This window comes from Entelurus aequoreus, linkage group LG21 (assembly GCF_033978785.1).
Source record: "Entelurus aequoreus isolate RoL-2023_Sb linkage group LG21, RoL_Eaeq_v1.1, whole genome shotgun sequence".
In the NCBI taxonomy this organism is placed as follows: domain Eukaryota; kingdom Metazoa; phylum Chordata; class Actinopteri; order Syngnathiformes; family Syngnathidae; genus Entelurus; species Entelurus aequoreus.
Genome location: NC_084751.1, coordinates 23,184,412 through 23,209,411, shown reverse-complemented (window position 1 = coordinate 23,209,411; position 25,000 = coordinate 23,184,412). Strand labels below are relative to the sequence as shown.

The window sequence follows — 25,000 nt, the reverse complement described above, 5'->3', positions numbered from 1 at the left end:
GTGTTTTCTTTATTTTCATGACTATTTACATTGTAGATTGTCACTGAAGGCATCAAAACTATCAATGAACACATGCGGAGTTATGTGCTTAACAACAAAAGGGTTAAATAACTGAAAACATGTTTTATATTCTAGTTTCTTCACAATAGCCACCCTTTGCTCTGATTACTGCTTTGCACACTCTTGGCATTCTCTCGATGAGCAAATGGTGGCTATTTTGAAGGAACTAGAATTTAAAATGTGTTTTTTAGTTATTTCACCTTAAAGTACATAACTCCACATGTGTTCATTCATAGTTTTTAATGCCTTTAGTGACAATCAACAATGTAAATAGTCATGAAAATAAAGAAAACGCATTGAATGAGAAGGTGTGTCCAAACTTTTGGCCTGTACTGTATATATATATTATTAATATATTATCCATCCATCCATCCATCTTCTTCCGCTTATCTGAGGTTGGGTCGCGGGGGCAGCAGCCTAAGCAGGGAAGCCCAGACTTTCCTCTCCCCAGCCACTTCGTCCAGCTCTTCCCGGGGGATCCCGAGGCGTTCCCAGGCCAGTCGGGAGACATAGTCTTCCCAACGTGTCCTGGGTCTTCTCCGTGGCCTCCTACCGGTCGGACATGCCCTAAACACCTCCCTACGGAGGCGTTCGGGTGGTATCCTGACCAGATGCCCGAACCATCTCATCTGGCTCCTCTCGATGTGGAGGAGCAGCGGCTTTACTTTGAGCTCCCCCAGGATGGCAGAGCTTCTCACCCTATCTCTAAGGGAGAGCCCCGCCACCCGGCGGAGGAAACTCATTTCTGCCGCTTGTACCCGTGATCTTGTCCTTTCGGTCATAACCCAAAGCTCATGACCATAGGTGAGGATGGGAACGTAGATCGACCGGTAAAATGAGAGCTTTGCCTTCCGGCTCAGCTCCTTCTTCACCACAACGGATCGATACAGCGTCCGCATTACTGAAGACGCCGCACAGATCGGCCTGTCAATCTCACAATCCACTCTTCCCTCACTCGTGAACAAGAGTCCGAGGTACTTGAACTCCTCCACTTGGGGCAGGGTTTCCTCTCCAACCCGGAGATGGCACTCCACCCTTTTCTGGGCGAGAACCATGGACCCGGACTTGGAAGTGCTGATTCTCATCCCAGTTGCTTCACACTCGGCTGCGAACCGATCCAGTGAGAGCTGCAGATTCTGGCCAGATAAAGCTATCAGGACCACATCATCTGCAAAAAGCAAATACCTAATCCTGCAGCCACCAAACCGGACCCCCTCAACGCCCGGACCGTGCCGAGAAATTCTGTCCATAAAAGTTATGAACAGAATCGGTGACAAAGGGCAGCCTTGGCGGAGTCCAGCCCTCACTGGAAACGTGTCCGACTTGCGGACCAAGCTCTGACACTGATCGTACAGGGAGCGGACTGCCACAATCTGACAGTCCGATACCCCTTACTCTCCGAGCTCTCCCCACAGGACTTCCTGAGGGACACGGTCGAATGCCTTCTCCAAGTCCACAAAGCACATGTAGACTGGTTGGGCAAACTCCCATGCACCCTCAAGGACCCTGCTGAGAGTATAGAGCTGGTCCACAGTTTCACGACCAGGACGAAAACCACACTGTTCCTCCTGAATCCGAGGTTCGACTATCCGGCATAGCCTCCTCTCCAATACCCCTGAAAAGACCTTACCGGGAAGGCTGAGGAGTGTGATCCCACGATAATTGGAACACACCCTCCGGTTCCCCTTCTTAAAGAGAGGAACCACCACCCCAGTCTGCCAATCCAGAGGTACCACCCCCGATGTCCACGCGATGCTGCAGAGTCTTGTCAATCAAGACAGCCCCACAGCATCCAGAGCCTTAAGGAACTCCGGGCGGATCTCATCCACCCCCGGGGCCTTGCCACCGAGGAGCTTTTTAACTACCTCAGCAACCTCAGGCCCAGAAATGGGATAGCCCACCACGGATTCCCCAGGCACTGCTTCCTCATAGGAAGACGTGTTGGTGGGATTGAGGAAGTCTTTGAAATATTCCCTCCACCGATCCACAACATCAGCAGTCGAGGTCAGCAGAACACCATCCTCACCATACACGGTGTTGACAGTGCACTGCTTCCCCTTCCTGAGGCGGCGGATGGTGGTCCAGAATCGCTTCAAAGCCGTCCGGAAGTCGTTTTCCATGGCTTCCCCGAACTCCTCCCATGTCCAGGTTTTTGCCTCCGCGAAGCCATACACCGCTTGGCCTGTCGGTACCTCTCCGTTGCCCCCGGAGTCTTATGATCCAAAAGAACCCGATAGGACTCTTTTCTTGAGCTTGACTGCATCCCTCACCGCTGGTGTCCACCAACGCGTTCTAGGATTACCGCCACGGCAGGCACCAGCTACCTTGCGGCCACAGCTTCAATCAGCCGCCTCGACAATAGAGGTGCGGAACATGGTCCACTCGGACTCAATGTCCGGCACCTCACTCGTGACATGTTCAAAGTTCTTCCGGAGGTGGGAATTGAAACTCTCTCTGACAGGAGACTTTACTAGACGTTCCCAGCAGACCATCACAATGCGTTTGGGCCTGCCAGGTCTGTCCGGCATCATCCCCCACCATCGCAGCCAACTCACCACCAGGTGATGATCGGTAGAAAGCTCCGCCCCTCTCTTCATCCGAGTGTCCAAAACATGAGGCCGCAAATCCGATGACACAACTACAAAGTCGATCATGGAACCGCGGCCTAGGGTATCCTGGTGCCAAGTGCACATATGGACACCCTTATGTTTGAACATGGTGTTTGTTATGGACAATCTGTGACGAGCACAAAAGTCCAATAACAAAACACCACTCGGGTTCAGGCCATTCTTCCCAATCACGCCTCTCCAGGTTTCACTGTCGTTGCCAACATGAGCGTTGAAGTCCCCCAGTAGGACAAGGGAATCACCCTAGGGAGCACTTTCCAGTACTACCCTACCAGGGGGCATGGAAGCCAACATAGATCCTCGGATCATTGGGACACGCAAACTCCTCTACCACGTTAAGGTGGCAGCTCAGAGAGGATATACTGTATATATGATATAATATATTATATGTATGTATATATATATATATATATATATATATATATATATATATATATATATATATATAGATAACTAATATGTATTTATTTATTTATGAAACAGACGTTTTTTGTTAACATGCTAAAGGTGTTTGATAAAAATACAAGCATGTTTAACACATGTATCATGTAATTGTATGCATGTTCGAAATAAACTCAAACCATAACCATAACATATAGATTCCTTTCTTTCATGAAGGTGTAATACCTTTTTCTGATGACTTGCATTGATTTAAAATCAGACAGGATTCACTGTAGTGCTGATAACTTCCACATTTCGAATTTACATTGTGGAGGACAAAAAACGTTCTTCTTTCTGTCCAATACCACATGATAGTGGTTGGTGTTTGGAATCTTATTTGTCCAGCTTCCGTATTCGTTTTTATAAACTTTACAAGAAATACATTGAGGGCAAACTCCGTAGCTTGTGCGCGCTAGCTTTCTGAGACTCTTATTTTGTTAGCGCAGGTAGGATATAGCAGCATTTCTATTGTGAAGACAGAAACTGTACGGTTGGCCTTTAGGGTTTTGACAGCAGGTACGATGCGAGTGTCTGTTGAAATAAATAGTGTTTCTTGCCTTCCTTACAGTCTTTTTTCTTCACACTGTTCCTCGGTTGTCGCATATGTCAATCAAGTGACGAAAGTGACGTCATCGTGAAGATTGATGATCGTTAATTCTTAGGACTATCTTTTTAATCGACTGACACACCCTCTACGATCGACCGGTATCTCGCGATTGACGTAATGGGCACCCCTGTCCTAGAGGGAGACTGCCTGGCATCTGCGTCTCTTCATAGTAAGACTAAAAACAGATAATTTTGTTTGTCTTTATTTGTTATTGACTGCTTTAGCTATCGTGTACTGAGCAGCCAGGGCCAAGATGTCTGTATTGTTTCTCATGTCAAAATAATTCAATGGTTACTATCACATTTTTTTCTCCTCCAAAAAAGCAAAATATTTGTGCAGCGTTAGAATAGGCCTGTAAAGATGCAAACATTTCATATTAAGGTTATCATTATTATCACGGTATTGTTAATTGTGCTCAAACAGTACTTATCCACACAGTGATATCTTTTAACTAGGCTGTTTTTAAATAACAAAAAAAATAGACACACTGTTATAAAACCCACTATTCTGCATGTTTTGTGTTTCTTATGCTTCACTGATAGTGTTTTAGTCTTAGCATTTTATCTCTTTTAAGGACTAAGCTTTTATATTTTAAATATTGGGTGGATGGATGAATGGTTTGTACTGCAGCACTTTTAAGATTTATTGAACTGCAAAGTGTGTAACAAAAAATAATAAGATCTATTTCTGTTTATTATTTCTGGCGGGCGTTGTGGCATCCTACTTTGTTTAGCGGTCCTTAAACGCACCGCAAAAGCACCTGCAGTCTCGTATTCCTCTAAGTATAGAAGGATCACTCTGAGGAGAGCAGAGCTTGTATGTTCATTGTGCACAATGGAATAGCTTAGTTGCTCAGACATCAATGTGTTTATATAATTTTAGATTGGGGTATGTTGTTTCTTAATGGGTGAAGATGTTAATGTTTCATGTTTTCATGTAAGCATTTAAAGGGCACCTAAAATTTTCCTGAGGGAACTTTCCTGAAGGAATCAATAAAGTACTATCTATCTATCTATCTATCTATCTATCTATCTATCTATCTATCTATCTATCTATCTATCTATCTATCTATCTATCTATCTATCTATCTATCTATCTATCTATCTATCTATCTATCTATCTATCTATCTATCTATCTATCTATCTATCTATCTATCTATCTATCTATCTATCTATCTATCTATCTATTGTGCAAAACCAACTTTTCCTAACTATTGGTACTTGTTCTTGTGTATTTGGGATTTGCATAAGTCCCAGAAATTTAAAATCAAACCATGGAGGCATTGTTGAGATAATTATAAAACAATCTAGCCTTCCTTCACACTTCCTCTAAAAGAGTCATTTGGAATTTGCCCAATTTGTGACGTTAGCAGATATCTCCATATATGGTAGTAATTCACCGGAAGAACCTTGAGCGAGTCCGCCATTGTAGTCTGACGCTGTAGTCAATAAGCTCCTTCTTTTTCTCTATCCTCTTATTGTGGGACACAGACTGGCTTGTTAAAAAAATGTGCGTATCGTGCAAACTAATATCTGTCAGTAAACTCGATATGGATACGCTAAAAACTACAATATGGCTGACGGAAAGAAGATGCAGTCGAAGTGAAGGCATGTAAATAAGAACGCCCACAAAGCGGCGCATCCTGAAGAAACGGTCAGAAAGCAGTTTGAAGATGATCTGTAAAACAATCCATGCAAAATTTGACCAAAGAACCATTACATGTTATGTAGACAACAAGGAAGGGTTTTAATGTAGGAAAAAAAATAAATTATATGACCCCTTTTAGCTAGCGAGCTGGGGCGAGTCAGTCTGTGAGTTTATCAAAGTGCAGTAATCAATCACGTTTTTAAAAATCCATTTTTATTTAAGACTGTAAAACTAACCGTTGGGAGTGTTACTGCAGTTATCATAGATACAGTTTATCGTTCCATCCCTACGTTAGATCCTAAAGGTATATTTTTTCCAAACTCAGTTTTTAAGTTACTCTAAAGCACCCTATTTTCTTGCTAAGATATCAATACATGCAAGCATTTTTTATATTTCTTTATAAAAGGATAATAATGCTAAATGTAATTACCTTTTATACTCATACAAGACTGACAATGTAAAGCACTGCCACAAAACACTCATTTAAATTAATAGATACCTCTCGGACATCATCATGATATGATCTGACATGGATCTATCTATTTATGGGGATTTGTTAATTGGCTATGATGCTAAGGCTTAAAAAATTCCTATATATGTGTGTGTATGTATGTATGTATGTATATATATATATATATATATATATATATATATATATACACTACCGTTCAAAAGTTTGGGGTCACCCAAACAATTTTGTGGAATAGCCTTCATTTCTAAGAACAAGAATAGACTGTCGAGTTTCGGATGAAAGTTCTCTTTTTCTGGCCATTTTGAGCGTTTAATTGACCCCACAAATGTGATGCTCCAGAAACTCAATCTGCTCAAAGGAAGGTCAGTTTTGTAGCTTCTGTAACGAGCTAAAGTGTTTTCAGATGTGTGAACATGATTGCACAAGGGTTTTCTAATAATCAATTAGCCTTCTGAGCCAATGAACAAACACATTGTACCATTAGAACACTGGAGTGATAGTTGCTGGAAATGGGCCTCTATACACCTATGTAGATATTGCACCAAAAACCAGACATTTGCAGCTAGAATAGTCATTTACCACATTAGCAATGTATAGAGTGTATTTATTTAAAGTTAAGACTAGTTTAAAGTTATCTTCATTGAAAAGTACAGTGCTTTTCCTACAAAAATAAGGACATTTCAATGTGACCCCAAACTTTTGAACGGTAGTGTATATATATATGTATATATATATATATATATATATATATATATATATATATATATATATATATATATATATATATATATATATATACACACACATTGTTGCAGCCCTAATGTATGTATATATATATATTTATATATTTTTATAATCGAATTTAATCGATTAGTTGTTGCAGCCCTAATATATACAGTATATATATTAGGGCTGCAACAACTAATCAATTAAATCGATTATAAAAATAGTTGGCGATTCATTTAGTAATCGATTTGTTGGATCTATGCTATGCGCATGCGCAGAGGCTACTTTTTTTGATTAATTAATTAATTTATTTTTATTTAAATTGTTTTATTTTTTATATACCTTTATTTATAAACTGCAACATTTACAAACAGCTGAAAAACAATGATCAAAATAAGTATGGTGCCAGTATGCTGTTTTTTTTCAATAAAAAAATACTGGAAAGGATAGAAATGTAGTTGGTCTCTTTTATTCGATTATTAATCGATTAATCGTAGTAATAATCGACAGATTAATCGATTATCAAATTAGTTGTTAATTGCAGCCCTAAACTGAGATGGGCTCCAGCTCCCCCCCCGACCCCGAACGGGACAAGTGAAAATGGATGGATGGATATATATATATATATATATATATATATATATATATATATATATATATATATATATATATATATATATATATATATATATATATATATATATATATATATATATATATATATATATATATATACATCAACATATCTTTTTCTTGTTACATGATATCATTTTGCTCTATTTTTCAATTGTTCCTGCCTATTTTATTACTACAATGTAACGCAGGCTGCACTTTGTAGACCCCTGGTTTATTCACAAATATTCTGGCGTACCTGAATGTTGGAATTTAGTTTGGCAGATAGATAAACAGTTCTTTAAATTAGATATAAAAAACATCCAACTTGAGGTTAAAACTAAACACACTATGGAGAAGTACATTAATATACACTCGAATTATTTATGTTATATCGACCCTAAAGCTTGGAATAAACTGAAACAAGTAATACAACAATACTGAATAAATAAAGGTTGGCTCTTATGCCGCTAGCTTAATGCTAACAAACAATGTACGACCCCATTGACAAGCTAACGTAAATTAACGTAAATCTTATCATTGTTTTAAATTAGGGTTTGACAAAATAGCAATAAATCAAAGCCCCCAAAATTACCCTTAGTAAATCAACACCTCTCAAAGTGATCCTAGACGTTGTATTTCTAAAAAGTATTTTCTAATATTATACCCCGGCAGGCACAACTACTAAGCTGGTCATGGAGCACTTTATTGTTGATTTTAGAACAAATGACTATGCTAACACTGAAGCAAGTTATCTTTACACTAAACATTTGGATTGTATAACTATTTGGAATGGAATATCTAAAATAGTCTCAGGAATGTTGTTCTCCGCAAAGTTTAGGTGCAAGTTGAATAACCCAACAGCTGTCCAAAGTACAGTTGCAGTCTCAAAAGGTACTAACTGGAACATTTGAACAGTGAACATTTGCAATAGAGTAGCACCTTGGTTTTTGTCAGTCGGTTTCACAGTCTGATGAGAACCGAATTGTACGAAAACTGAAGCAACTTTTTCCATAAAAAATAAGTCAAATAAATACAAAATGATCTGCTTCTTACACACAAAAATATGAACACTAAGCACATTTTATAGGGAACAATTATGGTTTTACATGCAGAAAACAAGGCAAATTCCTTATCAATGACATGTAACTGTAATAACATTCACAATCACTTTTACTTTTTATTGAAGACTTGTGTTGGCGAAGGAGGAGGGGAGAGCCATGCGGATGCCACCTTTGAACCTTGTTACAAGTTATTTTTTTTAGTTGGGTTTTTCACTTTCTCAATCAAAGTGCTGGCACTCGCAACTTAATGTGGCCCTTCAAAAAAAGCACAGAGAACAAGTCTTGAACATTTTTCACAGAAAAATGGGGCGTACAAAGACAGAGGTACCACTATATTAGATATGTTCACCTACTTTAATCATTGTGTTAGTTTATTTCAAACTACTTCAAGTTTAAAAACTTTACAAACAAAAGGGGTTGAATAATTTCACATGCAAATGTATATAGTCCTAGTTTGTATTGTTGGGGTGCAGGAAAATCAATTGACATAAAAATGGTGATTCTTAGTGATTACGATTCTAAATTGATCCAAAATTTTCAAGAATAGCGTTTTAAAAGTACGTTTTTGAGGCCATCTTCACGCTGACTTGCTGTCCAAATACGTCAAATGTCCGCAGCCAAGTGGACATTTTGTTACTTGTTTTGAAAAGGTTTTATCATTTACAGGTATATACCAAATACTGTAGTACCTCAATTTACGAGCTTACCTAGCAGGCACACAACATTGAAACAACGTTGAGAAGTTGCTGAATTAGGTCCTGACGTTGAGCAACTTGAATTTAACATTGGAACAACATCCTTTTTGACGACGTATAATCAAGGACCATTGAAATTTGGTAATTTCCAAACCAACAACATGGATCCAACATTAGACATTAACGTTGTCTCAATTTACAAATACAACTACTTTTTTAACGATGTTTCGAAGTCAGTTTTAAAAGACATACTGTATATGTATAAGCAATGTATGGTGCCTTCTGGGTAATTGGTTCTGTGATGGAGCTCTTAATTTGAAACTTGTATCTCAAATCAACGTTTCCCATTGGAATTAATTGAAATACATTTTAAACACCAGCATTTTAACATTTAACATGCTTTTAAAATGAACTTATAGAAAATAAAATGTTGTGTAAAACAATACCATAGAATGTACTCCAATAACTCCAGCTGTGTCTCCATCAAACACTATCAGCAGCTTTTTTCATGTTTTCATGGATAAAATGTCTGACCTTCAGATACTATTTTAACATTCTTGACTGGCGTTCATTCTGCTTCAGTATGGTGCCGACTAGCAGTGATACGCCCCAACAACTCTGCTTTCGATGATTTATTTCTTTAATTCAGTCAATAGTAGGGCTGCAACTAACAACTAATTTGATAATCGATTAATCTGTCGATTATTACTTCGATTAATCAATTAATAATCGGATAAAAGAGACAAACTACATTTCTATCCTTTCCAGTATTTTATTGAAAAAAAACCCAGCATACTGGCACCATACTTATTTTGATTATTGTTTCTCAACTGTTTGTAAATGTTGCAGTTTATAAATAAAGGTTTATAAAAAAAATAAAAAGTAGTCTCTGCGCATGCGCATAGCATAGATCCAACGAATCGATGACTAAATTAATCGCTAACTATTTTCATAATCGATTTAATCGATTAGTTGTTGCAGCCCTAGTCAATAGCATCCATTTTTTTCTCAGCACTTTCTTTTACACTAACTTTCTTCCTTCTCATGCTCGGAACAATACATTTTTGTATCTCTAGCTATAAGTTAATGCTAGCCAATAAGACCAGATGTTTTGGTCGGATCCTATGGGGTTCACTGTGACATTCTTGTAAAATTGTAACTCCAATTTTTGCTTGCAATTTTAAGAATAACAATTAATTCAAAACACTTAAGTTGAGGCACTGTTAAATGTAGGTACCACTGTATTGCGAGAATCTGTTTGAATAGAGAATTGGAATCGAAGTTGAATCATGAGTTGTTAGAATCACATCCTGTTTGAATCCTGAAGTCATCTTTTCTCAGTCTCTTATTTTCCTTTTACGTTTTTATCAGATTCGTTTCCATTGCAGTTTTTCGCATAATAAAAGCTAAATTTCAAAAATTTCGACAAAGTACATTTGCGAAATGTAGGTGTTTCTATTAAAGAGTGCTTTGCGTCATGTGCCGGGATTCTCGTACTCCACTTTGAGGAAGATGGAAGCTTTGCGATTCTGACGAGCTGTCATTACAATTGATGTTGCTGTGATTGTCGATAGAAGACAAAGGCAGCTGGTGGTCGCTCAAATGCAACATCCTTACGTATGGCATCGATTACGAGTAAGAGATTTTTGGGCAAGAATTGTGAATGAGGAATGCACGGACACGTCATGTCCGGTGTTTAGGTGCCCTGTAAATACGAAAAAATAGTTCCCATCATGCTTTCGCAATACACTTCAATATCGAAACATCTGAAAAACCACCTCATGAGATTGGCAATATTTGAGAGGTTTTTTGAAATATGGGTTTTTCCATTACCGGTTTCTTATTGCGATATTTAGGTTTTGCGCATATCTAGGGGTAATGGAAATGGAGCCATTGTAAGAGTTGCAGTTTGAATCGCAAAGAACGTGTTTCCTCTGCCCTGTTATCACGAATAGTATGGTCCATTGATCCTTGATGAACCAGGAAGTAGCCTGCCAAATAGCAAGTGGATTAAAAACTAAATATATTTAGTTAATTTTTTTATATTGGAACTGCCACAAAATAAAAATAAAAATGGTGCAGACTCGTCCTCTTTCATTATCCTCCTCCATGAGCCAGGAAGTGATTTTTTAAATTAATTTTTACTTTTGATTATACAAAACCCAAAACCAGTGAAGTTGGCACATTGTGTATTTCGTAAATAAAAACAGTATACAATGATTTGCAAATCATTTTTAACCTCTATTCAATTGAATGGACTGCAAAGACAAAATATTTAATGTTTGAACTGAGAAACTTAATTTTGTTTTGCAAATAATCATTAACTTAAAATTTATTGGCAGCAACACACTGCAAAAAAGTTGGCACAAAGGCATTTTTACCACTGTGTTACATGGCCTTCCCTTTTAACAACACTCAGTAAACGTTTGGGAACTGAAGAGACCAATTTTTGAAGCTTTTCAGGTGGAAATATTTCCCATTCTTGCTTGATGTACAGCTTAAGTTGTTCAAAACTTTTCCACTTTGTATCAGTCCATCTTAGATGAGCTCGGGCCCAGCTAAGCCGGCGGCCTTTCTGGGTGTTGTTGATAAATGGCTTTCGCTTTGCTTAGTAGAGTTTTAACTTGCACTTAAAGATGTAGCGACAAACTGTAGTTACTGACAGTGGTTTTCTGAAGTGTTCCTGAGCCCATGTGGTGATATCCTTTACACACTGAAGTTGCTTTTTGGTGCAGTACCGCCTGAGGGATCGAAGTACCGTAATATCGCTTATGTGCAGTGATTTCTCCAGATTCTCTGAACCTTTTGATGATACTACAGACCGTAAATGGTGAAATCCCTAAATTCCTTGCAATAGCTTGTTGAGAAACGTTGTTCTTAAACTGTTTTTTGCTTTAAAAAAGTGCCCATCCTTGTTTGTGAATGACTGAGCATTTCATGGAAGCTGCTTTTATACCCACTTATGGCAACCACCTGTTCCCAATTAGCCTTATCACCTGTGGGATGTTCCAAATAAGTGTTTGATGAGCGTTCCTCAACTTTCTCAGTCTTTTTTGCCACTTGTGCCAGCTTTTTTGAAACATGTTGCAGGCATCAAATTCCAAATGAGCTAATATTTGCAAAAAAGAACAACGTTTTCCAGTTCGAACGTTAAGTGTCTTGTCTTTGCAGTGTATTCAATTGAATATAGGTCGAAAAGGATTTGCAAATCATTATTTTCGGTTTTTATTTACCATTTACACAACGTGCCAACTTCACTGGTTTTGGGTTTTGGAAATAATTATCACAATTTTTATTCCGATGTGAGGTATCCTATAAATGTTTCCATTACCACTGACTAAAAAATGGTAAAGTAACATGCTGAATCGCGAACGGACGGAAAAACTATTTTGTCTTCATTCCTTCCTGGCCCCGGAATCCAAAATGGTACGGCCCGGTAACTCCTATCATCTTTTACCAGCGAAACAAGGAATAGCCTACAAATTAACTAATGGATGAACACATTTCTTTGCTTTTGTCTGAGGAATTTATCAGCTGTTTTTTTTTTCCTTTTTATGAAGGCATTTATCCTCCTGCAGAATCAAAAATGGTACAGTCAATTTACAATGTACACCTGCCAGCTACGATGACTTGGAAGCATTCCCCCTGCTCGAGAACAAAAAACATGGTATGATCCTGTCATCTTAGGTTGGGGGTCAGCAACCCGGGGCTCTCGAGCCGCATGCGGCTCTCCAGCACCGCCCTAGTGGCTCCCTGGACCTTTTCCCAAAATAGAAATAGATGGGGTGAAAATATATTTGTTGATTTGATAATGTTTCTGTAGCAGGACACACATGACACAAACCTTAATTGTTAGAAAGCCCACATATGTTTGTGTTTATGCTTCACTGATAACAGTATTTGGCCAGCGCCGTTTTGTCCTACTAATTTTGGTGGTCCTTGAACTTACCGTAGTTGGTTTACGTGTACAACTTTCTCCGTCGCTGCCACAGAAAGACGTGTTTTATACCACTCCTTTTTGTCTAATTTTGTCCACCAAACGTTTTATGCTGTGCGTGAATGCACAAAGGTGAGCTTTGTTGATGTTATTGACTTTCGCGGAGTGCTAATAATCCGTGCTTACATGCTATTTAGGCTCGCTGTGTGTACATTTTGCATCATTATGTCTCGTTTGTAGGTATATTTGAGTTAATTTAATTTCCTTTACTTTTGTCCTGTATTTAATTTATATGTGCATGTCTCATGACACATTATCTGTATGTGATATTGGCAGCATTTCTGATTGTGTGCCATGTTGTTCCAGATCACAGCAAACGTTACCCAGCTTGCAAAGACTGTAATAAATGCATTAGAAGAAGACAGCCTGTCCTTTCCTTAACTTGGACACACACATCTATACCTTTGGCAGTTTTAAGCCAATAATTTCCAGGAGTTATCTAACCCTCTGAGACACTTACTTAATGTGTTGCCTTCATTATAACACTTACATAAGGCTTTTAACTTTTTACGGCTCCAGACAGATTAGTTTTTTGTATTTTTGGTCCAATATGGCTCTTTCAACATGTTAGGTTGCCGACCCCTGTCTTAGGTCATCTTCTGTAAACCAGGAAGTTGCCTTACTGTCCTCTAAGTGACGTTCTAGTAAATGTCAATACTGCTGCATTATTAATTAATTAGCTTGTTCCGCTTATGTGGGCATAGAAAGTGTGCGCACACAGGCTGAGAAAGTGTTGCATGATGGGATAGCGCCGCACCAGACGGCAGACTGGAAGATTATGGCGAGAGAGAGGAGGTGGGATTATACAATTGCAGTGATAGAAATAGCAGGAAGGGAAGGGGGAGAAAGAGCGGCTCCATGTCAGACTGCTGCAGTCGTGTGTGGGCGGGGCTTTCAGTCAAGTAAGGACATGCCGTAGAAGGGGAGGGACCATTCTCAACCAACAGCAGCTCAGTCTTAAAGAGAGGCTGGTGGGCAGTGGGGGTCTACTCTACACCAATAAGAGCCAAGGCAGGGATAAAAGTGTAACAGACCTCGTTACTGCAGGCACCACTGCAGTATGTCAAATATTAATGTCAGGGCCTGGAGCCCAGAGCCAAATAATGAGATATTTACACAGAGCTTCCTGCTGAGGTTCCGGCCTCCTCTGGGTCACAACCCCTTATACAGATGAAACGCTAAGCCTTTTTAATCAATTAAGACCCACACATATGACCTTTTATACTCCACAAGCGTAGTTTTCTATCTGCTTTACATTCACTGGAGCAACATGTCTTCTTCATGCTCAGCAACCATGTAAATGTTCCAATAGGCATGTTGCATCAAATTAGCAGTGGTGTGCATACTTGCCAACCTTGAGACCTCCGAATTCGGGAGATGGGGGGGGGGGGGGGGGTAGCGTATATTGTAGCGTCCCGGAAGAGTTAGTGCTGCAAGGGATTCTGGGTATTTGCTCTGTTGTGTTACGCTGCGGATGTTCTCCCGAAATGTGTTTGTCATTCTTGTTTGGTGTGGGTTCACAGTGTGGCGCATATTTGTAACAGTGTTAAAGTTGTTTATACGGCCATCCTCAGTGTGACCTGTATGGCTGTTGATCAAGTATGCCTTGCAGTCACTCGTGTGTGTAAAAACCGCATATATTATGTGACTGGGTCGGCACGCCGTTTGAATGGAGGAAAAGCGAACGTGACGACAGGTTGTAGAGGAGGCTTAAGACAGTCTCTTTAAGGCACGCCCCCAATATTGTTTTCCGGGTGGAAATCGGGAGAATGGTTGCCCCGGGAGATTTTCGGGAGGGGCACTGAAGTTCGGGAGTCTCCCGGGAAAATCGGGAGGGTTGGCAAGTATGGTGGTGTGCCGTCTTCTTTGCTGGCCTAACATAACCAGAAATCATGATCATAATTCAAGATAAAAGTATTTTTTAATTTACTTTCCCTAATTATCAAAAAGTATTCATATTCTCTTCATGTCATATAATGCTCCTTCCAATGCTGTTGTTTTTAGGTTAGAGTTTTTATCCAATCAGAATTCAGCTATCTTATGTTGCCATTCTGTACGAAATCTGCCCGGGGCCTTCAGAATCAACAATGCGGGCGTCTGTGCACTGTAAGGGAACGAGAACTTACAGTTGATAGACAGTTGCAGTAGCCAACATACTTGCCAACCCTCCCGATTTTCCTGAGAGACTCACAAATTTCAGTGACCCTCCCGAAAATCTCCCGGGGCAACCATTCTCCCGAATTTCTCCCTATTTCCACCCGGACAACAATATTGGGGGCGTTCCTTAAAGGCACTGCCTTTAGCGTCCGCTTTTCCTCCATTCAAACAGCGTGCCGACCCATTCACATAATAGATGCGGCTTTTAGACACACATAAGTGAATGCCATGCATACTTGATCAACAGCCATACAGTCACACTGAGGGTGGCCGTATAAACAACTTTAACACTGTTACAAATATGCGCCACAATGTAAACCCACACCCAACAAGAATGACAAACACATTTCGGGAGAACATCCACACCGTAACACAGCATAAACACAACAGAACAAATACCCAGAACCCTTTGCAGCACTAACTCTTCCGGGACGCTACAATATACACCCCCCGCTACCACCAAACCCCGCCCACCTCAAACCTGCCCCCCCCACCGTCCGAGTTCGAAGGTCTCAAGGTTGGCAAGTATGGTAGCCAATCAGATCACGAGTTGTTGTCAGTAAGGCCTTCTAGCTGGCCCTGACATTTATGCGTGCTGTGATTGGATACTCACTTGGAACTCCCAAGTTGCGAAAACAGGAAGTGGCACCCGAGCCATAAAAAGCCACAGAAAACTCACTGGTACAATAACCACAAAGATAAAGTGTTTGTCTTACACCTAGTAATCCGCTGTGGACAGACAAAGCCAAGCAATGCAAGTTAAGCGAGCGGTGCGTGCTCCCGCGAAGGAAGTCCATTTTTAGCAGGCAATCACATTTTGGAACAACACCGGCGGTGAAATGGTTTTCCCGCCACTTTCACATGAATCAAACGAGTACAACGGTACCACTGGCTTATACGGCGTCGGATGGGTGCTACAAATTGTGAGTTCAAATATTTTATTTCTTTATTTTTTCATGTTTCATTTGATTTATACAATTCTTATAATTTTGACAGTACCACGTACGATATGTTTTAATTGCTGATGCGGGTTTATTGTACGTTAAATGCGCCAAAAAATTGACCGTTCTGTACACTGATGAGGGGATCCAATGCCCAGTAGAGTGCAAGTGTGTTTCTGTATAGTATCTCCAGCCGTGTCCATGTGGTGACATAAATGACGGTGTTTTGAGAGGTGAAGTCGGACTAAGTAGGACATCACTGAAGGCCTAGGTGAGAAACGCACGGCCCGCCACTGCAATTTAGTAATAGGTCACTTAATTAGGTACACCTGCAATCTACAGGTAAAGATACCGATGCTCACTTTTGATTGGTATTCATTTAAAAAAATATGTTCATTACTGTGGTTGTAGTTTGCAGCCGTGCTGCTTAGAAATGTTTCGAATAATTTTGAAAAATGTTAAAAACAGCGCTCAGTGTGTTTTGGTTAAAAAGACTTTCTTTTATTCTATTGAGCTAAACAAACACTTACAAATTGTTGTGTTTTTTTCCTGGCAGATACCGATACCAATTATTAGTAGTCAAGGAGGCCGATAAGCTATATTTGCAGCTGATATTCATTTACAGTAAAAGTTTTTTAAACATGAATAGTATATGTCAGTAAACAGCTGGACAAGGCTTTAAGTTGTTTTTTAATATAATTGTTTAGGAACTGTCTAACTATTAGCAACAAAATGTTTAATGTCGTGCTAATGCTGTGGTTCGTTTAGCAGCAAAAAACAGAAGATTTCACAAACACATTTATTACGTGTGTAATAAATGTTAATGAAATGCCCTTAATGTCCCTAAAAGGAGCATCAACATTTGCATTTCAAAATATGGGAACTCTCCTGTGAAAGATGGAAAAAATAATGGATTTCTCTACATTAAAATAACTTGCCATCTCCTTAATTTTATAGTAGTTTATGTATTTAAAGGCCTACTGAAATGAGATTTTCTTATTTAAACGGGGATAGCAGATCCATTCTATGTGTCATACTTGATCATTTCGCGATATTGCTATATTTTTGCTGAAAGGATTTAGTAGAGACGATAAAGTTCGCAACTTTTGGTCGCTGATAAAAAAGCCTTGCCTGTACCGGAAGTAGCGTGACGTCACAGGTTGAAGAGCTCCTCACATCTGCACATTGTTTACACCAGCAGCGAGAGCGATTCGGACCGAGAAAGCGACGATTACCCCATTAATTTGAGCGAGAATGAAAGATTTGTGGATGAGGAAAGTGACAGTGAAGGATTAGAGTGCAGTGCAGGACGCCAGGGTGTATCTTTTTTCGCTCTGACCGTAACTTAGGTACAAGGGCTCATTGGATTCCACACTTTCTCCTTTTTCTATTGTGGATCACGGATTTGTATTTTAAACCACCTCGGATACTATATCCTCTTGAAAATGAGAGTCGAGAACGCGAAATGGACATTCACAGTGACTTTTATCTCCACGACAATACATCGGTGAAGCACTTTAGCTTCGGAGCTAACGTGATAGCATCGTGCTTAACTGCGGATAGAAACAGAAGAAACATGCCCCTGACTGGAAGGATAGACCGAAGATCAACAATACTATTATTACTTCTACTATCAGGAGACACCAAACCAAACCCTGGACCTGTAACCACACGGTTAATGCTGTCCAGCCTGGCGAAGCCTAGCAATGCTGTTGCTAACGACGCCATTGAAGCTAACTTAGCTACGGGACCTCGACAGAGCTATGCTAAAAACATTAGCTCTCCACCTATGCCAGCCCTCATCTGCTCATCACGACCCGTGCTCACCTGCGTTCCAGCGATCGACAGCGCGACGATGGACTTCACCCGATCATCGGTGCGGTCGTCGGATAGCGCGTCTGCTATCCAACTCAAAGTCCTCCTGGTTGTGTTGCTGTAGCCAGCCGCTAATACGCTGATCCCACCTACAGCTTTCTTCTTTGCTGTCTTCATTGTCCATTAAACAAATTGCAAAAGATTCACCAACACAGATGTCCAGAATACTGTGGAATTATGTGGTGAAAACAGACTACTTAAGCTGGCCACTAGGGTTGGGTATCGTTTGAATTCGAACAATTCCGATTCCGATTCTTTGTTTCGATTCCGATTCCTGGCGATTCTCTGTTCCGATTCTTTTAAGAGGCAGGGTCAAAAAAAAGTTTAGGATATTTTAAATGAGCTAGCTAACCTACAGTCTTTCTGAATGAAATAGTCTGACATTCTCCATCAAATTTTAATTCTATTAACTTTTTATGAACTTTACTATAAATCCCTCACAGGGCTGTTTTCAACTAGAATATAAATATCAAATCTATGAACTTGAATATAAATATTATAAATTATGAATACATTTTCCCAGGGGTACACTTTACTCAAGAGAGCTTTATTTTTGAAAACCTCATGAAAACACATTTACACATTAGTGTATGATGCTGCAGGAAACCTCATGAAAACACATTTACACACACAAGTGTATGATGCTGCAGGTACTTAAAAATGTTACCGTGCTCCCACTGATGGGCTAACCTGGTGCAGAAAAGCAAATAAACAATAAGAAACAACTTGCAAAACCCAGTCCAGATTAGCAGCAGGTACAGTATAAAATCAGAGACAGTTCTTGTTTAGGAAAATGACCATATCCGCCTTCTCAGGCAGGATGCGTGAGCGTTCTGGACAGATAGTGTCTCCTGCTGTGGAAAATACACGTTCGCTGGGTGTGGAAGAAGCTTGAACGCATAAATAGGAGAAAGCGAGATATAACAGCAAAGGATAAGTCTTTTGTTGGTTCCACCGGACCACCACCTTGCAGCAGGGTCGTCAGACATAAGTATCGGTGGAACGTCCTGGTACATCTGCAGCTCTATCTCTCCACTCGTTTCTTGATGGACATGGAGCTCTGTTATTTCGCGGTTATTTCATTTTTTTTTGTAAAGTAAAGCCACACTTTCGACCGCCGACGCCCGCTATCCATGCTTGAGCTTGACTGACTCGCTCGGTTATGCTAACACTTCCGGCGGTGGGCGCTTCTTCGTTGGTGTTCAGCGGCTTCTTCTTCCGGTTCGGCGGACATATTTTTTTCCGGTCGGCGGACTGGTATCGAAAATAAGAATTGAAATTTAAACTTTTGAACGATTCCGGGAGAATCGGAAAGTTAGTCCCGGTTCCAATCGATACTCGATACCCAACCCTACTGGCCACCGTGCTATTCCAAAATGTCTGCTTCAACCCGTGACGTCACGCGCAAACGTCATCATACCGAGACGTTTTCAGCCGGATATTTCGCAGGAAATTTAAAATTGCACTTTATAAGTTAACCCGGCCGTATTGGCATGTGTTGCAATGTTAAGATTTCATCATTGATATATAAACTATCAGACTGCGTGGTCGGTAGTAGTGGGTTTCAGTAGGCCTTTAATACATTGAAAGGTATTCCTTGTGAGGAACCATGACAGTTTTGGTTGGTTAGTTTAATATTTTACATATTTTAATTTCTCTTTACAACATGTACGAAAAGGACACACCCCTTTTTCATTTCATAGTGATTACTAACACATGTTCACTTCCTGTTCTCAATTTATAACACAATGTACATCAGTGAATTCCAAATATAGTATGATTGATACAAAATATATTTCTAAATATGGCAAACATTGAAATACAAACAATCCTGGGCGCCTTCATATACTATGACAGGCATGAGATGTTTCCGTCTATAGTCGGAAAGCCATATTTTTTTTATCTCTGTAATATAAAAAATAATTTTCCCTTTTTCTTAGTTTTTTACGACCTACAATGTGTGTTAAAATCTTGATCTGTCTCTTTGCCACACCTGCTAACAACTACGGTTTTCCCGTGAGGAGTATGGTTTTTGATAATCCAGTGGTAAAAACTACGGTTTTCCATTAAAAATTATTAACTTAAAAATCGAAACTATGTAGTGAAGCAACTCCATGGGCAGCGGACAAACTATACGGTTGGTTGGTTTACGTATAAGAAAATCCATGATTGGTTGGTTGGTTTACTATGATGAGTCACGATTGGTTAAAATTATGGAAAAACAATACGGACAGGCCAATCAGGCAAGATAGGGCGGGTCATCGAACCAGGAAGGGAAATCACAACAGACACGCACATCCCGAATGACGAGAGAGTCGGAGAAGAGAAGAGGTAATATTCAAGCGGGCGATTTATACTTGTAAAAAAGTAGTAGAAGGTGGCAGACGGATTCTCCCTTCCTTAGATGTTTATTTTCTCCCTTGTACTCCCACCAGACCCCCGGCTTATTGTAAGTCATTTTCATTAAGTTCAAATCACATGCCTGCTATTAGTGGGGAGGAAGGGGTAATTGTGCCCAACTATGCACTACGGATTGACAGGAGGTCAGTCCAGGCTCTAGGCTTCTTCTAAGCCAGCTGGGATAGGCTCCAGCCCCACCATGAATGAAAAGTATGTATGACTTACAGTCAATTTCATTAGTACTGTTAAGTAGAGATCCTTCTTTCCTGCTGTTGGGCCAATGTCGGATGAGGGACTCCATCGACTGTGCCCGCCATCTGTCACCAAGACTGTCAGTGTAATGTCTTTTGTTCGTATTAAATGTTACGCTTATTTAGATCTTTTCTGACCACCAGGAGCGCACTTCACCAGGCACCAACACAGCCATGCTACCTCCTGCCGGCACTTTCACCTGGGTGCCCCGCAGGCTCCCATCTCGGTCGAGTTCCCTTTAGGACACAACAGCCAGCCCCCTCAGACGGGCCTGGCCGCCCACCTTCCTGCCGTGCACCATCCGCCTCTAACTGCCCTGCCCGCGGCACCTCAGTTCCAGGACGTGTCGGGGCCTCCGTTCCTACCTCAGGCCTTACACCAGCAATACCTCATCCAGCAGCAGCTCCTAGAGGCGCAGCACCGACGAATTCTACCGCACTCCAGGTAACAGCAGGACTGATTGCACCTAGGGGGTCACAATCACATACTGTACTTTTTTAAAGCTAATGTTTGCCATTTCATTACAAACAGAAGATCCCAGGAGCGTATTCCACTGAACCCCCACCGATTGCGCTCCGTCTACGAGTACTCTGCTCCCCTACAAGTCCCCCAGCCGATGACACAGCAGCCAAGGTACCTTGCCGAAGGCACAGACTGGTGAGTCGAGGTTATCCCCACTCCCATCTGTTGGTCTGTCACACTGACTTTAGCCGTCCGTCTGTGTGCTTCGCAGGGATCTCAGTGTAGACGCCGGCCCCCTTCCTCATCACCCGTACCACCTACAGCATCTCCCGCAGCACTACCAGCACTACCTGGCCTCCCCTCGAATGCACCACTTCAGCAGGAACTCGTCTTCTGCACAAGTGGTATGTTATGTCATCATGACACACCTCCATAAATTGAATCCAGTCCTGCTACAACAAAAATGGCTGACATGCTGTGCTATAAAAGCTATATGATGTCATATAAAGCACAATATAATCTCATCAGTAAAACTGGTTTTGGTTAGGAGGTTAGTGTGTTTTACTACCAAAAAGAAAACATATGCACCAAAAATAATCTATGTAGGGTTTACATCACTAGGGATGGGTAACAAAAACCAATTCCATAATAAGATCGAAAAAAGAAGCAGCTATGGTGCTAAATGAAACACAACTCAGTGTGTGTGTGTTTGTGTATATATGTGTGTGTATAAATATATATATATATATATATATATATATATATATATATATATATATATATATATATATATATATATATATATATATATATATATATATATATATATATATATATATATATATATATATATATATATATATATATACACATATATATATATATATATATATATATATATATACATATATGTGTAAATGTATGTATATACATATATGTGTAAATGTATGTATATATATGTGTATGTGTGTCTATAAATGTCCTTTCGACACTTATTAATGATTATCGCCGCCTTGGTTAATTTAAAATAAACAAAATTACTCAAAATCATCCACAAAATCATCCACAAAAATGCAGGGTTGTGTTATGAAATGTGGCATCAAACTACATTATCAGCTTAATTGGTCTGTTTTGGTAGGTTGTGCATGAAATCAGAAACTACCCGTACCCACAGCTGCACTTGTTGGCGCTGCAAAGTCTAAACCCCTCCAGGCACGCTACTGCGGTGCGAGAAAGCTACGAGGTAAAGCCACAACATTAGCAAAAGTCCTGTCAAACTCGCAGCTGACAATTTTTTTTCTATTTTTGGTGGCTGATATTTAAGTGTCTTATGTTTTCTCCAGGAGCTGCTTCAGTTGGAGGACCGTTTAGGGAGCGTCAGCAGAGGTGCCGTTCAAACCACCATCGAGAGATTTACCTTCCCACACAAGTACAAAAAGGTAACGCAAAGCAAACAGGGTTCAGTCGACACATACACACATCATCCATGATGGGCTCTGATGACCCTTTGTCCCCCACCTCCTAACAGAGGAAGCCCCTGCATTTAAAAATTGGGGAAGAGGAGGAGGAGACTGACGTGGACGAGAAGTGCACCATCTGTTTATCCATGCTCGAGGATGGGGAGGACGTCAGGTCGGTTGCTTGCTGAACAATGCCCGCTATGCACTTTCTCTCTAAACCCATTTTTCAAAATAGAGTATCAACAACTCGAGGAAAAAAGACTAAACTTGTGAATGGTAAAAGCCACCCTGCACCTTGAATGAATATATATATATATATATATATATATATATATATATATATATATATATGTACTGTATGTATATATATATATATTTGTATATGTATGTATGTATGTGTATATATATATTTATATATATATATATGTATGTATGTATGTATATACAGTATTTATGTATATATATATATCAGTGACGTGCGGTGAGGTTCATGGCTGGTGAGGCACAGACTTCATCACAGTCAGATTTACAAACATATGAACCCTAAAGAGTATCTTATTCACCATTTGATTGGCAGCAGTTAACGGGTTATGTTTAAAAGCTCATACCAGCATTCTTCCCTGCTTGCCACTCAGCATCCAGGGTTGGAATTGGGGGTTAAATCATCAAAAATTATTCCCGGGCGTGGCGCCGCTGCTGTCCACTGCTCCCCTTACCTACCACGGGGTGATCAAGGGGATGGGTCAAATGCGGAGGACAAATTTCATTACACCTAGTGTGTGTGTGACAATCATTGGTACTTTAACTTAACTTTAACTTTACACATACAAACTGTAGCACACAAAAAAGCACATTTAATAAAAAAAGGTTATTATGGTCTTACCTTTACTTATAAATGAAGTCCATGCGCCGCTGTTGTGCTGGATTAATGCACCCCTACCATAGAATGCACCCCTTGACGGGAGTGTTATATCAACTAAAGCCCATACTTAAACTTTCCACGTGCAAGATTGAATCTATTTAAAAAAGTTATTTAATAAGAAGCCAAAAAGTGCAAAAACAATAATGTTCGTGTTGGAGGAGTTGTGAATGAATGAAATATGAAATCCGTGCTGCAGTCTGCAGGAGTACCTAATGTTGTGGCCCTGCAGTCATTCACAACTCCTCCAACACGAACATTATTGTTTTTGCACTTTTTGGCTTCTTATTAAATAACTCTTTTAAATAGATTCAATCTTGCACGTGGAAAGTTTAAGTGTGGGCTTTAGTTGATATAACACTCCCGTCAGGGGGTGCATTCTACGGCGGGGGTGCATTCTCTACCACCAGGAGGCGGGATTACTGCGAGCCTCAGCCAGTGCGTCTTCGCAGCCGTTTTATGATTGCTCAGCACAAGAAATACTTACACCCACAATTCACTTGTGCCATGACCCGGCCCCACATAATTTCTATTGGTTGACGTGTGTGTGACGACCGCTGACGTGTGTGACGATTTCTGACATTTGCTTCGTCTCTTCCGTGAATTAGATACATAATATTATTTGATATTTTACGGTAATGTGTTGATAATTTCACACATAAGTCGCTCCGGAGTATATGTCGCACCCCCGGCCAAACTATGAAAAAAACTGCGACTTATAATCCGAAAAATACGGTGTGTGTATATATATATATATATATATATATATATATATATATATATATATATATATATATATATATATATATATATATATATATATATATATATATATATATATATATATATATATATATATATATATATATATATATATATATATATATATATATATATATATAATTTTGTGGAATAGCCTTCATTTCTAAGAACAAGAATAGACTGTCGAGTTTCAGATGAAAGTTCCCTTTTTCTGGCCATTTTGAGCGTTTAATTGACCCCACAAATGTGATGCTCCAGAAACTCAATCTGCTCAAAGGAAGGTCCGTTTTGTAGCTTCTGTAACGAACTAAACTGTTTTCAGATGTGTGAACATGATTGCACAAGGGTTTTCTAATCATCAATTAGCCTTCTGAGCCAATGAGCAAATACATTGTACCATTAGAACACTGGAGTTATAGTTGCTGGAAATGGGCCTCTATACACCTATGTAGATATTGCACCAAAAACCAGACATTTGCAGCTAGAATAGTCATTTACCACATTAGCAATGTATAGAGTGTATTTCTTTAAAGTTAAGACTTGTTTAAAGTTATCTTCATTGAAAAGTACAGTGCTTTTCCTTCAAAAATAACGACATTTCAATGTGACCCCAAACTTTTGAACGGTAGTATATATATATATATATATATGTATGTATGTATGTATGTATGTATGTATGTATGTATGTATGTATGTATGTATGTATGTATGTATGTATGTATGTATATATATATATGTGTGTGTGTATATATATATATATATATATATATATATATATATATATATATATATATATATATATATATATATATATATATATATA

The 25,000-nt window shown here is 39.6% G+C and overlaps 1 protein-coding gene across 2 annotated transcripts in view; it reads left to right on the top strand.

The window, feature by feature from the left end:
• The window catches only part of LOC133638510 (E3 ubiquitin-protein ligase ARK2C-like), a 37,453-nt gene that overhangs the window by 10,590 nt on the left and 1,863 nt on the right, over positions 1–25,000 (top strand). Inside the window, exons 2-7 of one of the 2 annotated variants that reach the window (XM_062031192.1) lie at positions 20,718–21,018; positions 21,106–21,207; positions 21,308–21,440; positions 22,175–22,279; positions 22,380–22,475; positions 22,565–22,668. In XM_062031192.1, the coding sequence (XP_061887176.1) occupies positions 20,718–21,018; positions 21,106–21,207; positions 21,308–21,440; positions 22,175–22,279; positions 22,380–22,475; positions 22,565–22,668 (841 nt within the window). Of the gene's footprint in view, positions 1–20,717; positions 21,019–21,105; positions 21,232–21,307; positions 21,441–22,174; positions 22,280–22,379; positions 22,476–22,564; positions 22,669–25,000 lie in introns of both variants that reach the window. The other variant, XM_062031191.1, reaches the window with a different exon arrangement.